Source organism: Strix aluco, chromosome 20 (genome assembly GCF_031877795.1).
Source record: "Strix aluco isolate bStrAlu1 chromosome 20, bStrAlu1.hap1, whole genome shotgun sequence".
Lineage (NCBI taxonomy): Eukaryota > Metazoa > Chordata > Aves > Strigiformes > Strigidae > Strix > Strix aluco.
This window is the reverse complement of record NC_133950.1, coordinates 10,805,946-10,825,831: the sequence shown is the minus strand read 5'-3', so window position 1 is coordinate 10,825,831 and position 19,886 is coordinate 10,805,946. Positions and strand designations below refer to the sequence as shown.

Below are 19,886 nucleotides of genomic sequence, written 5' to 3'. Positions count from 1 at the left end.
CCTTTATTTTCTAACTGAACAACAGCTTTAACACACACAGCCCAGAAAAGCAGGTGCATTCCCAGAGGCTAACAGGCAGCAGAAAGCAGACACAGGGCTCTGATCTAAGGGCAATTCTGTCCTTTGCAGAACACATGGAAAAAGTGTACCCAGTCATTCCCCCCGGAAATCATTTTGATAACTCGCATCAGACAAGAACCCCAGGCAAGTGCTTCAAGAGCAGAGAGGATGAAACAAAAAAACCCCAACAAACCACTCTTTCAAGAGAAGCATTAAAAGTGTCTGCTCTTGATAAACAAGTTATTCCTTAAAACAAGCACTGCCACCTGCTTTCTTTCAGTAAGTCAAAAAAAAAAAAAAAAGGCAGCTTTCAGGAGGTGGCCTCTGCATTTCATAACAAACTTCATGGCATTTGGTCAGTTATTACAGATAAAGATCAGATCAAGAGAGTCCAAACCTATCTCTAGGATCTGTTTAAGGGTTTATATTAACAGACTTGGAAACCAGCTCACTTAATCCGCAACCAATCATGTGGACCAAGCTTCAGAGGAGCTAAACTAAATACACTGACACACAGTGTAGCTTCAGAAGATTTATTTTCAGTCCTTAAAGAAGACTGGTGCTGCTTTTGCTTATAATTTTTTCTCTCCATTACAGTTTTGGTTTTCATGCAAACAGTAGTGAGAATATTTTTGTTTTATTTAAAAGTGCAGCCTTTGGCAGGAACAATCAGCCTAGTAGAGTTAATCATCTGTATTTCCTTTTAAAAATTTATTAAACCATGATTTTAAAAAAGTTAAAAGCTGCCAAGAACATTTAAGAAGAGAGTAGGGAAAGAGCAAAGAGCAAACATCTGGATTCCAGAAATTGTGCATGGAGCAAGAATCACTGCAGTAACCAGAGCGTGGATAGCACAGTCCCAGCTACGTCTGGATCCCAGCTCATACTCCACACTTACAGCCATTCTTATTTTGCAGACTTGAGGGCTTATCCATCAGGGAAATGTACCTGATAGCTCCAGGGGACCAAGCTGAAACGCATACAGGGAGGTCTGCAAAAATCAGACACAGAGCAGCTGCGTGAAGACAGATCCTCAGCTGCAACTGGTCTGGCAGGGCTCTCAGTTTAGTCACCCAGCTTCCTTTCACCTGAAGGTTTAATTTCCCCATGGCCTTCCTGAGGGGCTGAAAAAGCCTAACAGCAGGCTTGTTTCTGCACTGGGCGGACAGGACAGACACCCACCCGTTCAGAGGTTATGCTCCTGATCAGATCCAAGTGGAGATTTGTCAGGAAGGGGGCCCCTAAGGTAGCTTTAATCATCCTCACTGGTGTTGGACCCACTGAGATCTGACTGCAGGATGAACCCACCGAGGGATAGAAGCTGTCCCTGCAGTGAGCTGTGCCCACCACCAAGCCTAAAGGCCCTGCAGGCAGGCAGACCTGTGTCATGCCCCTTCCCACGTTCACCTAGCATGCAACTAGGCCACAGAGCTGGGAGCCTGACTTGTGTTTTGTTGAGATCAGGAGGGAAAGAACTAGTCTAGAGTCAGGAAGTGTAGGACAGAGGAGAGAAGGCACTTAATTTCTTTGCACCCATGAAGCTGCTGTCAGGGGCTCTGCCAGAGAAGTGCTCAGTGTCTGGCAGCAAGGCCCTTTAGGAACCTGTCGTGACAAGCACAGCTCTGAATCCATACACTGGGAGGAAAATAGCTCCTTGTCTGAGAAATGCAGGAAGGGCAGAGGGAGGTAAGATCACAGGATTTTTTTTTTGGTCTCACAATTGGTGCTACAGCTTGTGTCTAACAAATAGAGTTGGCTAAGGGATGCAGCGGAAAAATGCAAGCTGGAAGGGTCTCCAGCTTCCCTTGCTGTTCCTCTAAGGCAGGTTAGTTGAAAACTAGGACTGTCCACAGTAAAGAGTAACAAAGCACAGGTAACCTCTGTTACAGACAGCAAAGCAAACAGTGCCAAATTTTCAGCCTGTCCTCTTCAAGGGAGGCTGGCTATGTCTCTCTCTGGAGGCGGACCAGAAGGTTTTGGGTTGCTTTCATGGGCTTTTCCTTCAAACATCATGACCCTGCAAAACACAACAGATAATACCAATGAAAAAAGCAGGTGCATCTTTACCCATCACTGGGGGTGGGGTTATTTATCTGCTGAAAAATAGCATCTGCCTTCTGTGCAAAGGGCATCCGATATGAATAGAGGAGGGAAAGCCATGAGAGGGCAGTGCTGCCAGCCTGGCAGGCTGCTTTGCTTTTCCAGCAGCCTCCAGGAATGGGTTCCCAAAGCCTCTGCTGGTTTTCCTCTCAGAGCCCAGAGGATTAGCACGGTTTATTTAGACAGCCACTTCCGAAATCCTCTGGGCACACACTGCACGCCAAGTTCTCCTGATGCGTGAAAGCAAATACCGTCCCTGGCCCACCTTGTACAAAACCACACAGCAGAACATTCAAAAGCCAACATTGAGCAAACAACAGCAATTACAGGCAGAGAAGAGGGCAGAGACAAGGAGCAAGGCACTGGCTAGAAGAATCCCAACCATTTTGCAACCACTAGCACTGTCTTCCTCCCTGAGGACTGTAGCTACGCTGGGAATGCCAGCTGCCACACTGGATCAAAGGACTGCACTTCTCTTGGGATGAGTTTTACATTTCTGCTCCTGCTCTGAAGAGTCCAACAGACAATGGGGCGTCTGTTAGCAAAAGAAGGGACCCATCTGTGAAAGCTGCTGTAGTTTGGAGGAAGGATGGGAGATACGGGACAGGCTGCAGGCTCAGCCTGCTTCCATGGAGAAAGAAAGGAGGAGCAGGGGTGTCAGAAGTCTGTGCATGCTTGGAAAAGGAACATCCCAACATGCAGACACAGGGCACTCAGTGGGGAGAGCAGAGACTCATCGCCAGCAAGCACATACCAGCTTAGAGGGACCACGTGAGACATGGGAGCAAGATCCTCCCAACCTGCCTTGAAAGCTGGCTGCATTTCTAAAGCTGCCTTCAGAAGGGGGCAAGGGGGATGGAGAGGAGCAGCTCCTATTCATGGTGGTTACAGACGCAAAAGCAGGGCCAGCCTCTGTGGCTGTGAAAGGAAAAGCCAGGCTTCAATGGGGTGGACATGGAGCCAAGCAAGTGTTCGGAAGCCATTTGTTACAGCAGGACTTTCAGAGCCCCGTCGAGAGGGCAGAGGGGGCCGTGGGAGGCTGGTGCTGGCAGCCTGCACTGCAGAAAACCTCTCCCAGCACAAGCCAGCTGTTTCAAGCATGTGTCCTCTCTCCACCTACTGCCTCTCTCTCCAAATCAGGCAGGGAGGGAGCATCCTGTGGGAACTGGGAGACAGCACTGCTGGTGTTGGCAGGACCATCATTCACTGCTCAAGTCCTGCCACCATTCACAGGGGAAGCCTGTGTCCCCGAAGCCAGCAGGAGCCACAGAGGAGAGATGGGAAGAAGTCCTGCAGTGCTGAGTGCCTGCACACCCTCAGGAAAGGGAGAGAATCGCTCCACACGGAGCACGTGGGAGGAAGCCTGTGCTAACACGCAGCAGGCAGCTCTGCTGTGAGCACTCGCCACTGCTCAGCCCAGACACGGGCTTATACACCCTCTCATGTCTCTCTGCAAACTCCCCCTTCACAAGGGTCCTCGTCTCACCCCCACGAACACCAAGCATGCACCGCTCCACCCCCACAGAACAACTTCTGCTTCCCAGCTCCCCAACATGCCAGCTCAGGTCCCACGTCTCCCCAGCTCCCTCCCAGGGACACTCACAGTTTAAGCACAGCAGAGCGTTTCCCAAGCATCACATTGACAAAGTCCTGGTACGAGATGGTCTCGCTAACCCCGCCGGTCACCTCAGAGATCATCTTCTTCAGTTCTAGGTGGGTCTTCGGAGCCCCCATCTTCTCCATCATCCTTTTGACAGACATCAAATCTGCAAGAGCAAGGCAAGCTGTGCTGTCGAGAGGTGACCACACTGAGCACAGACCAACCCTAAGGACACAGGCATGAGTTCCCACCTCAGACCACTTCATCTGCACACTCCGGGGCTGACAGCATTAAGCTGTTGCTGAAAGCCAAGAGAAGCCTTCCAGTACAGTCCACTGCTGTGCTGCCCAGTACAGAGCATCACTTCCCTTCTGTGCAGCTCAAGCACCACACACAGAGAAGAGGGACAACTCTCCAAGTGCTCCAGAGACACGTGGGGACACTGCTCTCTGGCTCAGAGTGTGGCGCCAAGAATCACAAGGATGGGGAGGAGGGAAGCAACACTGGGTTAAAACTGGAGACAAACAGGCTGTGGGGAGGAGGCGTCCCTGCCCATCGCCACAGGACATTTCCTTCCATTGCTCTGCTGCGGCCCCTTCCCTCCCGGAAATGGCAGCGCAGCCCTGAGCCGGGCCTCCTCCAGCTCCCCACAGGCTTTACTTCAGCTCGAGGACTGGTGGAGGAGGGGAGCGAGGCAGCAGCCTCCTGGGAGGGCACAGCATGCGAGCGATAACACTTTGGTGTCAGCTCCTGGCCTGCAGAAGGCTGGATCTTTACATAACTGGTGCTTTCTGGGCCCAGGGCTGCTCAGCTGAGCCAGACTCATACCCAAGTCCCCTGCTTCCCTCCGCTCCCCTTCCAGCAAAGCAGAGAGCTGCTCTGCACCAGAAGTGCTCATGGTTTTAAACACCTTCTGCCTCAAGTCAGGCAAAACCCAGGATTGTCCAAGCCCTGCAGCTTCCCAGCTCTGGAAATGCTGAGGATTGAGGAGGCCTCAGTGGAGAAAAAGGAAGAAGAAAAAAAGTGTTTAGAGCAGAAAGAAGTGGAGGAGCTAAGCAGAGACTCGGGAGGAGAACAGGACTAAGAGCTTAGGTCTTGAAGCAGGTGAGGAGAGACTGAGGAAGCTGAGAAGCGGGGGCTGGAGAGTCAAGGAAGCTCCTCACCAGGGATCAAGAGCCAAGCAAGGCTGGACAGAGGAGCAGCCCACAGGTTCTCCTCCTCAGCCACACCAGTACAGAAGGAAGCTGCAGATATAGCAGTGGACACCACCTCAGCAGGCTGTTGCTCTTCCAGCCCAGCATCAGCATCCCCGAGTCACTCACCAATCTCGCCTTGGTTGTTTAGGTCAAACTCCATGTACTTCTCTGGAAGAGACACAGAAGCAAGTTAGAAGGACACTAGAGAAGGGAGTACGCAGGGTTTTGGAGTGCTGCCTGCTTAGAGCAATGAAACAAAAGATTGATATACTGTCAAATGCAAACAGTTCAGAGAGGGAGACCATCTCAAGACCTGGTTTTAACACCCTTAACTCCAAAGCCCTAGAATTGAGATAAATGCTCTTTAATTGTGGCTGCTTTTCTTTAAGCTGAAGGAAAACACTGGCATGAGAACAAGGTATCAGCTATCCATGGATAGTGTTAAAAGGTTTCCAGCCAGAAAAACAAAGCTCTGGAACAGCCTCCCAGAAGGAGTAGCAGGGAAAACAAAACACTGAGCACTCCCAAAATGAAGTTTGATCGGATTAGGAGGGGGATTAAATGACATAGTTGCCTGCAATAGCAAGGGACAGACTCTATAGTTCTCCCAACACTGTGCTGCACTCCCAGAGCAGCACCTGCCAGGAGAGATGCTCAAGGACCACAGCAAGAGAGCAAAGTCAAGAACATGCCTAGGAGCAGTAATACTGGAGCAGGTTGTTTGCCCTTCCAGCCTGCTGTCAAACATTGCTGAATCGGGCAACTCCAGCATCCTCAGAGGAAGGCAGAGCCTGCTCTAGAAGGTCTGGTTCTCTTTGCAGGACAAAAGCACACATGCTATAACAGACTGAGCAATGATTTGAGTTAGAAAAAAATCAGGATTTCAGTCCTGTGCTGCTTCTGACCTTCGGAGTGGCACACCTGCGTGCTTCCTACCCACCCCCTCCCTTGCTAGCTGTTCCCCATTTAGACTCTAAGCTCTTCAGGCAAGGATTTGTTTGTCTTACAGATAATACAGCTCCTGGCACTGCAGGGGGCCCCCCATCATCTCAAGTTCTGCTAAATGAGAAGAGCAAGATGCCTGCTGCCACCATCCATCCACGCTGAGCTGAAGAAGTCTCCACTTGCCTTGCAGTTAGCACTCACTCCCTGGAACAGCCTCGGAGGGCTCAAATTAAGTGAGAGCTCCCAGGCTGCTCCTCCCCAAAGGGAAAAGACCTTTTGCCTCTGCTCCAGGGACACCAGCAAGCAGATGAACATGAACAGAGAAGCAGCAGGCTCATTTAAGGAGCCAAAGGGAAGAGTGGGTATTTCACACATCAGAGCTTTCCCAGGACCTGTGCTTCTGAAGGAAAGTGCTGGGTAAACTGGACTGATGGGCAGGAGGCAGAGGAATGGCTCGGCATGTCTTCACCTGGGTCTCAGCTGGTGGATCACCCCTGTCACAAGCTGACCAGGACAGATCTACAGGAACACCACATACAAACCCAAGCTGTTCATGCTTCAGGCAGGAATAAACATCTCCCTTCAAGCATTAAGCAACTCATCCCAGATGAAATCGGGGCTGTCACACATGTGCTTAGGGACCAAAGCGATGCTTGATGTGGAACTGGCTCTCTCCACACCCTGCCCCACCACAATGACCTTGTGCAAATGAACTGCCACCTCCCTGGGCGGGGGTCAGGCACCCCAGCATGCGCTCGGGGACACAAACCCTGCTCTGCTGTGTCTGTGCCCAGCACATGTTTTCTTTTCTTCTCAGCTGACACTTGGCCAAAAGCGCAGAGAACAGAGGCAGCTTGACATCATCACGCTCTGAGCCTCGGCTCGCAAATTCATCTTTCCCTCCCATCCCAGCTGCAGGGATTTGGTGGGGCAAAACCTGGCGTGGTCCCTCCCCTCACAAATGCATTTACACAAACACTGCACAAGGGCTCCCCTGGCCTGGCTGGGGAGGGCAGAGGGAAGGATGGCAGAGAAGAAACACTCCCCCCATCATCACACAATGAACTGATTGTTGGAGGAGCCGGAGGAGGCATTGGAGAGCGGGACAGGCCACGGAGGCAAACTCACGAGGCAGCGGAGGGAGATGCCAAAGGCTCTCGTTACAGGGAATTCTGCGCCTGTGACCTATAGTTGCAATGTTTGAAGAGCCCCAATTGTGATGGGAAAAATAATGCGGGCCTGCAGCCAAAAGCCAAAGCCATACAAAAGGCAACAGAAAAAGAACGGGGAGCACAGGAGGCTCCTCTGTGCTCAGCAGGGTAAGGGATCACAAAACCCCAGCCAGCTTCTTCCACGCTGGATTGCAAAGCCAGAATTCAAAGGGGCATAGCAGACAATGCCTGAAATGGAAGCAAGGTCAGGTTTTTATTTGGTTACAGCCAGGCTGAGGACAAACCCTGAGGGCAGTGCAACACAGAAGGCATGTTTTCTCAACTGTCTTCAGCTGCTGCTTGGAAAGGAAGTGGATGCACCCAGAACAGCCCTGCCAAATCTTGTCCTGTTACCACTTTGGGAACAAGCTCCAGAGGACCCCAGGCTTTTGAGCTGTCTCTCTACATCCCATCCCAGCAAACGGCCCAAACCTAAGCTCCAGATCTGCTGAGCCACTGGAGAGAGGCTTTGGCCAGGACCAGAGACACATTACTACTGTTGCCTCCAGTACCAAGGGGCTCAGGAAGGGCCAGATCAGACTGAAAAAACTTTTGAGAAGAGAAAGTCCCCAACTTCTTCAGGAAGCAGCTGATCTGTGGGAAGAGGTCCTCCTACTCACTGAAAAAAAAGAGTCCAGCTACTGCATCGTCCATTATACCAGCTAGCTTGTCTAGATAACTAGACAGAAACCATCCTCCTTTGCTGCTCCCCGGGCTTTTGCCCACGCAGCAGGTTTTGCAATAATAGCAGCTGCCAGGCAGGATGTCTGCAGGGTGACATGTCCCTGCCCTGCAAGTGGGGGAAGCACAAAGGCTCATGTGGGAAAACCACCTCTCCAGGGAGTTCACCGAGTCCCACAAGCAAGGGGGAGGTATCCATCCCAACTCAGTCACTTGTATTTGGCAGAGAATCTCAGGCTGGTAAGATCCAAGTACTGAGGAAAATAATCTGTTCAGAGCAAGGAGTCAGGTTGAAAGGACAGGGAAACCCTCCGGTTCTCACCTTTGAACACTGCCAACTTCTCCTCCAGGTCTTCTTCATCACTGAACTTTGGGTCACAGAGAAATTCCTAAAAGAGGAAAAAAAAGAATATCCCCAAGGTTAAAGATGCAAAGGAAAACACCCTAGAGGGCATGTACAAATGCAGCATTACCCAGAAGACCTATGCAATTCCCAGAGAGCCACATCTGAGCAACAGTGCCAGGAGGCTTGAAAATGGGTTGAATCCCTCCACACCTTGTCATTAACATTCCAGTGCAAGGGGAATACTTCTGGTGTCTCAGATTTCTCACCAGCAGCTTGAGAGAGGACTGGACCCCATGTGCCTTTGGACTAACTGCATGAAACCCCCTCTTCTTGCTCACCCAAGGTTTCAGCTCCCCACATCTCTGCTTATGCACACACAGCACATGGATTGGGCACCTATTGCCAGCAAGGGCTTCTAGTCCTTGCAAAAAACACTCTGATCTCAGATTTCAAACTCTTGGATAAACTCTGAGGGCTAAGCAAATAGAACAGGCAAAGTTTGCAGAACATCGTGCACCCAACAGAGGACAGGTATTTTGGGGTAAGGAACAGGCTCTCACTCTCTCAGACTGCCTATCCATTTCCCCCCTGCCCTGCTCAGGCTGAAGAGGAAATCCTGGGTCACTTCTGGTCACTTGTCCCTAGCCCCACCTCAAAAACCTTCAGGTACCCTGGAGAACAAACCCCAACTTGCACAGCCAGCTCCACCGCAATGCCCTGCCAGCAACACCCCCCCGCAGCTGTGAGCAGCAGGGTCTTGCTCCTGCCTCTACCCTCCCACACCGCCTAGCTCCAGCGAGCCCAGCACAGCTTAATGACTCAATCTGTGTTCAGCAACAACACCACATTCTTCAGTGTAGAAATCATTAACATCTGCACAGCTTATGCATGGCCTGTCCAGGATAAAACCCCTCCAGGGGTTAGAGTGGATAGAGGGCTGAGGCTGTTCCCTACTCTGGGCATGTGTTCCTCACCACTGTTCTCCATGCTCACGAGGAAGGCAGGAGTGGGTCGCCAAGAAACTAAGTCCTCCAGCACTGGTAGTACTGGGGCAGCATCACTTGTGATTAATGAGACCACCCCCCCTAAAGAAGCCCCATCTGCAGGCACTGGGGCATCAGGACTGCAGGAGGTCCACAGAGCCATCACTAACCCAAATGCCCTCTAGAGCACGTTCTCATTTCTTCCAGAGGGAGGACTGAAACCAGCTATGTCCAGACGTGACGAGCTGGGCCAGTCTGGCTGCTGGGCCAGCTCTGGAAGCACTGCAGCCGATGCTTGGTTCCTGCTGCCACAGACAGCCCTGAGCCTTTCACGCTCGATCGCTGCCTGCCACCCTGACCCCACAGCACATGCTCTGGGCCCCTCCAGCCCACACACCTGGAGTTGCTCCCTCCTTCCTCACCGGGACAGGGGAGCCTGGACCTGCCCAGGGAGTCCAAATGCCTCAAACCTTCACTGCCAGTTAACCACTGCTTTGACAAGTCTTATCTGCAGCTGAACTAAGGTTTCGCAGGAAGCCCACTAGGACAGAAGTGACTGTCATCCCCTCCTCCCATCTCTCAAACTCCAGATGGGACACCAGAGACCATGCCCACTAAACCAGCGTGACACAGACTTCCCTTATCACCATGGACACCAACTCAAAGTGAGAGCTGTGGTGAAAAGCAATGCTCCCAGTTCCTTCTTTCGCTCTCCTTTGCCAACTCAGTTTCATTTATCTGTTATTTCTACCCAGGGGTATCGTTTGCCAGCCCAACACAAAGGGCCCAATTCAGCTTTGAGACCTGGGCTCAGCCAGCAGCAGAAGTCACCAGAGAGCAGAGTAGTGTTACCTACTGCCATTGCCACTGAATAGCCTCTGTAGAAGGAACTTGCCAAACATCACTAAGAACCAAAACACCTCCTGTCCACCAGGTCACAGCCTCATTCCTCCCCTGCAGGAGCAGCAGGCCATTGCAGCTACAAGCAGAACAGGGGACGTGAGAGCAGAGCCCTGTACTTCTCTGGGAGCAAGAAGCAGCACAGAAATGGTGAAGACCAAAGGGACGATGGCTGAGGGACATGTGCCCAGGGGTGCAACAGCCCCAGCAGCATGGTAGGAGAGCAGGATGGGTGACCCTGCACACACCTCGCACCCTTGCATTTCAACTGGAGGGGAATGGGACAGCCCACCAGTGTCACAGCTCTGCTCCAGATGGAAGGAAGCAAGAGGGGAGCATATTTCAAAGGCATTCCACCCTCCACATTGTATGCAAGCCGGGCTGTGACTGCGATAAGGCAAACACTCACAATAGCACACAGGAATTCAGTCCCCAGGGCCAGTGACTCAGACTCGGCCAAATGGCTGAAGTTCCTCCTAGAGCCCTTCGCTAAAGCTCTCATTTTAAGGGGCACGTTCTATTAATAAGAAGTGCTTAATAAGCCCCAGCCTCTCCCCCGCTCCTGCCCTGAACAGCCTTCCTTGGGCAGAGAGGCTTTTCTAAGCCAATAAATTCAGCCACACAAGTCCCAGCTACCTGCATGACAACCTGAGCAAAGCCAGATCCTTCCTCCCTTTCCAAAAAGGCATCTCCAACCAGCAGGCCAAGCTCTCACTGGGCTGCTTAAGTGCTCGACACCAGCCATCCTGCCTGCTGGGGCCGGGACGGGGCTGAGGGATGCTCCTGCCTGCCCTGGATGGGAGCAGCAGGCACCTGCTCTCCAGCAGGCTGAATTCCTTCCCCGCAGACCCGCGCATTAGAAGGTAAAACTGGGTTGCAACTAATCTCTGCTGGATTAGACTTGCCACCTTGATGCACGAGGCTGAACAATGTGATTGCCATTCCCCAGGAAGAGGGGAATGGCCAAGAGGGGATCCCAGGCTGGAAGAGAGAATTCAATACTAGGACTCAGCTGTCCTTCAGCAGCACGTGTGCACGCAGGATGCTGCCTGCCAAAGACCCGTATCCCAGCGAGAGTTCTGGAGTAGAAACCAGCCAAGAAAACAGGGCTGGGAGGGAGCTAAGTGTTAGGATGAGAGAATGAGATTAAGCCTGATAGGAATTTGGCCTGATAGGTTTTATTAGGAGCACTTTACTGGGTTGCAGCCCTGGGGCTCCTCAGGCTTGGGAAACCCCCTCCCTGGCTCCAGTCACAGGTTTACCTATCAGCTCTGTGTCAGAAGGAGGTGTGAGCCACTTCACTTGCATGCCTGCTCACAGCAAACTCCCCCACCGCCCCCCCCCCGCCCCGCTGCCACAGAGAGCTGGCAGAGCGAGCAAAGCACAGCAGCATGGCATTTGTTGCCCAGAGCTGCTGCAGCGCAACAGCTGCTCAAGATCCGTGGGCTGCCACTACCCGTGCTATCTGCAGCTTGATTTCTAGCTGCTCAAATCCCTTCTCCTAGCACTGAGCCAACACGCGGGGCAGCAAGGACACGAACAAGCAGCTCCCACCTCCGTCAGTGGGAAGCTATGTAGCTTGTTTCATTTTTGTCATCTAAACCTCACCCAGAGAAAAAGCCTGCCAGAAGCAATGGCTGCTTAGGGGGCAGGTAGGAGCCTGTCCCCTGCGTGGAAGAGCCCCCAGCCCTGGGGCACAGCGGTGTCCCATCAGCAGTGTCCTGGAAAGCACAGCTTCCCAGACTCAGCCCTACAGCTCCTACCAGCTGAAGGATCATGGATCCCCCCCGTGCCTGAGCGATGCTGGAGGACGGCTCTGAAAGCAACAGAAACTGCAGCAATAGGTACAACACACTCCCTTCCTCCCCAACCCGAGGGTCAACACCACCTCGGCTATGGGGGATGTGTCAGACCCACCTACGCGTCCCCTGGGCGCAGGGTGTGCCGTGCCTGCCCTCCAACAGCACATTTCAAACGTTCCTTTTAGCCAAGTGCTCTTATTTTACACCTTATGCCCCAGCACCTCTTTTTCCACACTTATTCCTCAGCACCTCCTGGTTTCTAATGACTTAATTCCTTCTCCAGCAACCTACATAAACTTCACCCCCGCCTGGAGGAACATATTGGCACTTTTCACAGCCCAGTCACTGCGAGGGGAAGGCAAGCCCACCATCTCTTCCAGGTTCTCATCTTGTGAAGCTCTTTGATTTCTCCACCTACAACACCAAGGGGCCGCTGGCTGTGTACCAGCAAGTGACCCCCAAACCCACCTAGAAACCCCATCGTTGATTGTTTCAAGGTTAAAACCTTCTTTTCACCCTCAGAACTGCTCTCGGCTGGGAGGGATGCCAAGAGAGCTGCCCCACGGGCCATGCCAAGCGAGGGATGGGGCAAGCCTGAAGCTCTGGGGAGAGGACCTCACCTGACCCCAGCATGAAGGGCGCGCAGCCCAGCGTACTTTGCACTAATCCAGGAGCTGCCATTCCCCCTGCCCAAGGCTTGTGGGACGTCCAACCAGCCCGGGCTCCCCAGTCACCCACCACAATTAAAAACTAAAAAAGCTTGAGTCAGCTCTTCTGAGCAGCAGAAACTCCTCAGTCCTGGGAGAAGAAATCAAAGTGCTCGATACAGCGGAGGGGACGCAGAAGCCCTCCGGGAGAACAGTAACTCCTGTTCTTGCTCGAGCAAGTTCCCAAAGGGACTTTTCGCAGCAGCCGGCCGGCACAGCCCGGGGGTGAGGGGCAACACCACGGGCGGAGGGGATAGATAGCCACCCCCTGCACCCACCGCCGAGATTCCCCTCCGAGGGGTTCACAGAGAAGGGACACACACACAAACTACCCCAGAGCTCCACCTGCCCCTACCTTCTCCCTCCTCTCCCCGGCCCCGCCGCAGCCCCATCCCCGCCGGAGGAGCCCCATCCCCACCCCGCGGTCCCGGGAGCCCTCGGGTCTGCTCGGCTGGGGGGTTGTTTGGGGGGTGTCCCCAGCCCCACCTTGTTGATCTCCTCCAGCCGCCCGTCCTGGGGGGCCCGCCGCAGCCCCCCGCCGCTCGGCCGGCGCCGAGCCGCCATCTCCCGGAGCCGCCCCGCGCCCGCCGCCGCCTTAAGTAGGGCCGGGCCGGGCCGGGCCCCCCGCCCCCGCCTTTAACCCCTTCCCCGCCCCCGGCTGCTCCTCCCGGGGGGTGTGGTGTGGGGGGGTGAAGCCGGGTACCCGCGGGGTGCAGCCCCTCGGCGGGGGTTTTGCAGGAAAAGTGCAAAGTCCGGAGCGAGGAGGGGGAAGCAGCGGAGCTGGTGCCGGGCTCTGGACGGGAGGGAGGCGGTGGGGTGGGAAGGGGCACCCCGGGGATCCGCTCCGGAGCCACCCCGGGGCAGGTGCACCCCCGCCGCCTCGGGGGTCCCCGCTCGGGTTACCGAGGCAGCTCTGGGTGCTGTTTGGGCGCAGCTCCGTGGGGTGATAAAGCACAACCGCTTGTAAGTCGGTGCTGGAGAAGCCCCGGGGCACGGACAGCAGGAAAAGGCGTCGCCCCAGGACAGGCAGGACCGAGCTGATGCGTGTCCTGGCCAGGATCTGTGGGAGGTTGCCCTCAGCCCCCTCACTCACCCTGCCATCTCAGCGAGACACCTTTTTTTTAAAAAAAAAATAAATGTACTAAAGTGGTTTTTAGTAGGAATGTCTGACAGTTGCCCCACACCACCCCAGACCCAGCCGCCTGTCACCCCCCGGTGCAGCTACCCCTGCTCTTTGAGAAAGCAGCAAGCACAGGTACCGCGTGTGCCCCTCCTGCCGCCAGGCACTCAGGCGGATGGGCAGCTATGTATTATATTAAGAATTTTTAATGGATACAGCTCTAGGCAATTGTCACCAGCTAAAAAAACAGAGTTCCAGGGAGAGCAGGAGGGAGGATGAACCACATCTTCAGCAGCAGCACAAGGCAGAGGCTTGACATTTCTGTAACAGCAGCAAATTTGTGTGTTGATTGGAGACGTATAATTGTCTTCCCAGGGAGATGGTAAGTGGCTGTGGCTCCCTGCCTCTCAGCCAAGCCGAATTGTGCTGCGCTCTCACTGCTACACGGTTTTGCTTTTGCAGAGCTCTCCTTGGGCAGCAAGAGGGGAGCCCTGGCCATTACACTCCTGCAGCACCACAGCTCTGGCATCCCACTCCTGGGGCAGTTTTTGTGCAGAATTAGGTGGGAGGTGGGTTTGTTTGTGATCAGAAAACCCTGTGTCCCTTCCAGACCACTGGACCCACCAGAGATAAAGTTGAGGGAGTCCAATGTCTGAGGCAGCAGTTTTACATATAGTGTTATAGACTTCAGCAAACCTGATTTCCAGCACTGCGAGCAGAACAACACAGGTAAAACAGGTGAAAAAGTGAAGTGGGCTCCAGCTTGGGGACTCGTTTCTGGTCTGATGAGAGTGACTTCAGCTGCTACCTGGAGTCGTGGGGCAGCCAGCACAGGGTGGGCTGAAAAAGGACCTGGCTCTGTCGCCTGTGTGGCCCCACAGATGGGCCCACGTGGGAGCTGGGGGTGCTGGGGGTGGACGCACATGCCTTTCCTTTAAAGGAGATACAGCCACCAACCTCTGCCACCCCAAGGGAGTGACACTGGCAGGAGCTGGCTGTGTTCCCCATCCAGCCTGTGCTGGCTGCACAGCCTGATGCCACCAGCCAGCTCCTCCCCAGTGGGGAGGGTGCATGGGTGCTGGTGTGGGGCTGTGGGGTGACGCAGCTGCAAGCAGCAGCTCTCCCACCTCCCTGCCCGGCACATCGCTATGCCACCCAGCCCCTGGGACTGCTGGCAATTGGGCTGGTTTGTAGCCAGAACTGGTGACATCCAGTGAGCCAAGCGGAGCTGGGACAGGTCATGAAGACCAGAGCAACCTTGCACTACCCCAGAGCAGGCGAACAGCAGGATCAGAGCTGCTCTTGCCCTGCAGCAGGCGGGGAATGCCCCACCTGCCTGCCAGGAGCTACTTAAAGGTCTGGCTTTGCTTCTGCTTGGCCCCAGTTTAGCCCTCATTGCTGTGAACTCCCTTCCCTGGGGAAGCAGGCAAGCTGTATGCCCTCCAGCGAGCAGCTCTCTGCCTGGCTTCACCAAGATTCATCTCTGCACTTCTGTAACCACAGCACATGAAATCACACTGCAGGGTGCTGTGCAGCAGGACCAGCTTTCAGCATGTGTGCAACAGCCTCTCTCATCTCCTGGGGCAGGAGTGCCCGCCGGGTGTTACAGCTTTCGTACGTTACATACTTGATAAGCTGTCCCTCCCTGGTGCGCTGTGCTGCGGTGGGAAAGGAGGGATGGAGGGACGTGTCTGGGATGGAGGAGGTCTGTGATGGTTCTTCATTCGCTCCATGGTGAGAGATCAACCCCGTGATGGCTCCGTCTCCTGCACAGAAGTGTTGGTGGTCCCTGGTGGCTGGTTGTCCCCCTGCCCCGAGGACAGAGCTGGTGGCTGATGTCATGTCGCAGAGCACTCAGGACGCTGAGCCTGAACTGGTCTGGATAAGGACCAGGGGTGTGATATTTTACAGAGGGCATGTGGAGAGCAGCGGGAGGGATCGATGCTGGCGAACATGGGGTGTCCTTCGCTCTGCTGTTCCCTGTGCAGGGGGGCACAGAGGTGATGGGCTAGCGGCCAGGGACCTGTCACTGCCACTTTGAGCAGCCCTCGGGGAGGCTCCGCAAAATCTCCTCCAGGTTCTTCTTGCCGGCCCGGATCTCAGCCAAGTCACTCTCGAACGCCTGGATCTTCTCCCGCTGCCGCACCGCTTCCTGCTGCAGCAGGCTGAGCTGCCCGGCCAGGGTGCCCGGCGTGGCCAGGCGCAGCCACAGCCGCTCCAGCTCCAGCCGCCCGGCACTCAGCACTGCCTCCACCTCTGCGGCCTGCTCCAGATTGCCTGGGCAAGGGGAGAGGACATGGATGAGAGGCAGAGAGCTGGGCAGGATTGGTTCTGGACGTGCTTCAGGGGCTCAGACCCTCGGCACCAGGCAAACTATAGTGGGTGCAGTGGGGCACGGAGGCATTGCAGCTTCCCAGCGATCACAGATAAGCAAATTGAACTGTGGCTCCAGGCAGGGCCTGGGCACATTTCTCTTACAGATGGGTGATGATTTCCACCCTTTGCAAAACTTCTCGGATGCAAAAGTCCTGGAGCGCTCAGAAATGTACCCAGATGATCAAAGCAGAAGCTGGAGCAAAACCAACCAGCAACAAGGAGTGAACCCAGCCCAGCACATCCCTCAGCCCCAGAGGGACTGAGCCCTTGGCCCAACCCTGCTCGTCCTGGAGATGCCAAAGGGAGATCAGTGTCTCCACACCAGACAGGAGCACACACATTCAGCAAAGCCAAATTCATCCTCAAGGCATGAGCCCTCAGGAAGCTTTGCCAAGACCCTGAGCGAGCTCAGCAAAAGGGCACCCAGCTCAGCCTGGATGGCCAGTGAGCAGGAGAGCCCCAGGCCCCGACAGCCCAGCCTTTCCCTGGGTCCCTGCACCCCGCTCCCACCTGGGTCTCACCTAGACTGCTCAGCAGGTTGTTCAGGGTCTCGATGTCCGAGATGAGCGAACCCTGGGCTTCCTGGAGACTTTTTGCCATCTCATTCACTGATGTCCCCACCTTCCAACACAGAGAGACACCCAGATCAGTGACAGAGTTGACCCTTGGCTGGACAGGAGAGGGGAGGGCATCCCAAGAACATCTCCAAGGCATTCCCCATACAGTGAAGCCCAAAAGCCAGGTTGCTGCCTATGCTTTGGGCTGTGGGCAAAGCCCCTTCCAGGCTCTGGAGGGCACAACCTGCCCGAGGGGACTCGACCCACCTGGTGTGCTTCCTCCAGATCCCCCCTGAGCTCCTCAGCCACATGCTCTTGCCGGGAGAGCTCCCTCTGGGTCTCATTGGCACGTGTGGCAAGCTGTCTGACGTGCTTGCGGGCCCGCTTGCTCTCCTGCAGCATAGCCTGTGCCCTCTGCAAAGGGATGGAGATGGGGACAGTCACCTGGGGACGCGCAGGGGGACTGCAAGCTGGCTCCTAGGCTGGAGCCCTGGTTGGGTGCATCCCCCTGGTCTGCACGCAGACAAGGGTGGGCTGTGCTGGGTGGGCAGCAGAAGCTCTATCTGGGAGCTCTGCAGCCCTGCCTGCAACAGGCTGGGCTCTGCCTGTGATGGCTGCCAGCCCAGCCGTGCCCTGCAGCCTGGTGTGGGATCCCCACACCCCACATCCCTCTGCTCGGACCTTGGCACTCTCCCCAGAGACTCGCTCAGCCTCCCCGGCTGTCCTCTGAGCTGCAGTGGAGATGGACAAGGAGTTTCCCAGCATCTTCTCTGCCTGTTTAATCTTCCTCTGGGCCTCCACCATTGTCCTGTCCCGTACAAGTGCCATCTTCCTGCTCAGGGCAGCCTGGCCCTTCCGATGCCCCAGCACCTTCTTCATGCCTGCAGGGACAATCCACCTGTCACCAAACTGTCCCTTTCTCCCCTTGGCACACAGAGCCAGCATGATGAGAGCTGAGCTGTGGCTGGAGATGCTCTGGCCAGTGCCTTTTACCTTCCAGGCTGGCCAGGAGGGATTCTGCTTCAGAGAGCACAGCTTTTCCATGTGAGACAGCCGAGGTGGCTGTGCCATGGGCACAGCCAGCCCGGTCCCGCAGCTGGGGAGAAGAGAGGAGTGAGGCTGGGGAGGGGGTGAAGAGCTGCACCCAGCTGGGAGATGTGAGTCCTAGCCTGCTCCTGCTTGGCAGGCGAGCTTCTTGGGAGGTCCAGGAGCCCAAGGAGAGATGTCTCCCAAAACATCCACTCCCAACACCCTGGCTGCAGGCATGGCCCCTGTGGCCACTGGAGCAGCAGGGATGGGGCTCACCCACCCGCTATGCCCTGGGTGGGAGGCAGGAGAGGGATGTGCCCAGCATGCCCACAGCTCCAGCTGGAACAGCAGGTTCCCATCAGCTGTTTTGCAGGGACACCCCATGCAAGCGAGCAGGAATTACCTGCTCGAAGCCACGAGTCTTCTGCAGCTCCTGGCGCAATCCAGCTGCCAGAGCACGGGACGCCTCGACAGCCTGCTGAGCTGATGGCTCCTGTGCCTCCGCTGTCCGCCCCAGCGCTGCCACGTCCTGTGCCAGGGCTCCAGCCTGCGCTGGCAGCGCCTGCTGCGGGGTCAGGGATGCCGAAGGCTCCATGAGAGCATCTCCCAGCCTGGGAGGCAGCGCTGCCCAGTGGGCAACGCAGGGGGTAGGGCTGCAAGCAGGAGCCTTAGCTTGGATGCTGCTCACCTGCCCCAGTGCAGCCACCTGCAGAAGTTTCTCGGCCATGTCTGCCTTTGCCTGCTGCACGGCTGCGAAAGCTCTCCCGGCCTCCACTGCCGCCTCTGCCACGCCAGCGCCCAGCTCCTCCCGCGCCTGCTGCATTTCCTCGTACCTACGTGGACAGGACGCCGCCATCACCCAGAGCCCTCAGGTCCATTGAAAGATGGAGATGACACTTTGAGACCTGGCCCCAGACAGGGATGTAGGGGGAAACATTGGGGGCTTTCCCTGAAACACCCCCAGCACAGAGAGCCCTGGCTTTCTGCTTTGCAACGCTGCGGTGCAATGAGTTTGAAAGGACTCAGCATGATCCTGTTGGGCAGATGCAAATCACCGTGACCGAGTCCTGTAACAGGGACCTGGCCAGAGGCAAGCAGCTGTGGTGCCCTGCCAGCCCCCCTTGCTGCCAGCCCCTCACCCGGCCTCCAGCTCACGCTGCACATCCCACATCGCATTCCCCTCCAGCAGGCTCTGCAGGAGCTCAGAGCTGGCCTTGGAGGCACGCAGCGCTCTCCTGACCACCGCCTCCACCTGCGCCAGGGTGTCCTCGTGGCTGCAGGGACAAGGACATCCAGAGAGATGATGTTAGGATGGGCCTCCTCGGAAGGAGTAGCCATCCTGCACCCCGAGCTGGGCGGGCAGCCTCCTCTGCCTGCGCACGCCGGGATCAGACTCGCAGGCGTACCTCTGGGCCAGCGCCCGCGCCTCCAGCGCCCGGCGGCTCCAGTTCGTGGGCTGCTGAGGGATTTCCTGGGGAATCTCCTTGAAACACAAACAGCAGCAGTGAGACCCCAGTGGGGAGCAGGGACGCCCAGACCCCAGCACCAACAAGAACCTCCCGAAGGGCTGGAGGAGGTTTGCAAATGGGAGTGAATGAGGGAAATAGCTCCTCTTGACTCAGCAGCAAGGAGGGCTATACCCACATGGATCCCAGGCCTTCCCACTCACCCATGGTGCTGGTCACATCCCACCCCACTAGTCCTGCACATCCCACTGCCCCCCAGGATGGCCACAAGCCCCCACAGGAGCCCCGGGCCAGTGGGAGCCCGCACCGTGGTAGCCAGGGTGTCTGCAGCGTGCAGGATCTCCCGCTGCGCCGTCTGCAGCACGGTCCCAATCTCTGACAGCAGGGTGCAGGTCTTGGGGGGTCCATGGCTGGAGCAGCTGGTGGCCCTGCTGGCATTGCTGAGATGGCCCCGCGCGGTGCCCAGCGCCCCTGCCAGCCGCCCCACCTGTGCCAAGAGGGTGGCCCGGGCACCTGTGGGCAGCACAGGCAGCTGCTTGTTGCCCACGGAGGTGCTCGGGGCTCCCCACTTGCCTGTGGGGCTGCCCCATGTCTGAGCACCCCTACTAATGAAGGGGGAAAATAGTCCCGGGCTCTCAGGAGGGACCCAGGGATGCAGCACCCCAAGGGCACTCCATATGCCGACGCTCAGTCCCCGATAATGCCCATCACCAGCTGCTCCAAAACCTGCAAGTGTCCCTGTGGTGCTCTGTTCTCCTCAAAAAGGCACGTCGCCCCCAGCTGCCCTGCTCTTCTCAGCCAACCCCT

General features: G+C 55.9%; 2 protein-coding genes across 4 annotated transcripts in view; both read right to left on the bottom strand.

The window, feature by feature from the left end:
* Positions 1-579: 579 nt before the first annotated feature.
* Positions 580-13,163, bottom strand: AIF1L (allograft inflammatory factor 1 like). The gene is made up of 5 exons (XM_074846378.1): positions 13,018-13,163; positions 8,116-8,182; positions 5,083-5,124; positions 3,764-3,926; positions 580-2,077 (listed from the first exon to the last, which is right to left on the bottom strand). The coding sequence occupies exons 1-5, from the start codon at positions 13,093-13,095 to the stop codon at positions 1,990-1,992; spliced, it is 438 nt and encodes a 145-aa protein (XP_074702479.1). The 5' UTR covers positions 13,096-13,163; the 3' UTR covers positions 580-1,989.
* A 676-nt stretch (positions 13,164-13,839) lies between these two features.
* Positions 13,840-19,886, bottom strand: part of LAMC3 (laminin subunit gamma 3) — a 32,744-nt gene continuing 26,697 nt past the window's right edge. For 2 of the 3 annotated variants that reach the window (XM_074846339.1, XM_074846342.1), the window contains 10 exons: positions 19,387-19,592; positions 19,020-19,096; positions 18,753-18,887; positions 18,302-18,446; positions 18,017-18,178; positions 17,578-17,680; positions 17,266-17,465; positions 16,852-16,998; positions 16,549-16,648; positions 13,840-15,928 (listed from right to left, as the gene is read on the bottom strand). In XM_074846339.1, the coding sequence (XP_074702440.1) occupies positions 15,678-15,928; positions 16,549-16,648; positions 16,852-16,998; positions 17,266-17,465; positions 17,578-17,680; positions 18,017-18,178; positions 18,302-18,446; positions 18,753-18,887; positions 19,020-19,096; positions 19,387-19,592 (1,526 nt within the window). In that variant the 3' untranslated portion in view covers positions 13,840-15,677. The remainder of the gene's footprint in view (positions 15,929-16,548; positions 16,649-16,851; positions 16,999-17,265; positions 17,466-17,577; positions 17,681-18,016; positions 18,179-18,301; positions 18,447-18,752; positions 18,888-19,019; positions 19,097-19,386; positions 19,593-19,886) is intronic. The other variant, XM_074846340.1, reaches the window with a different exon arrangement.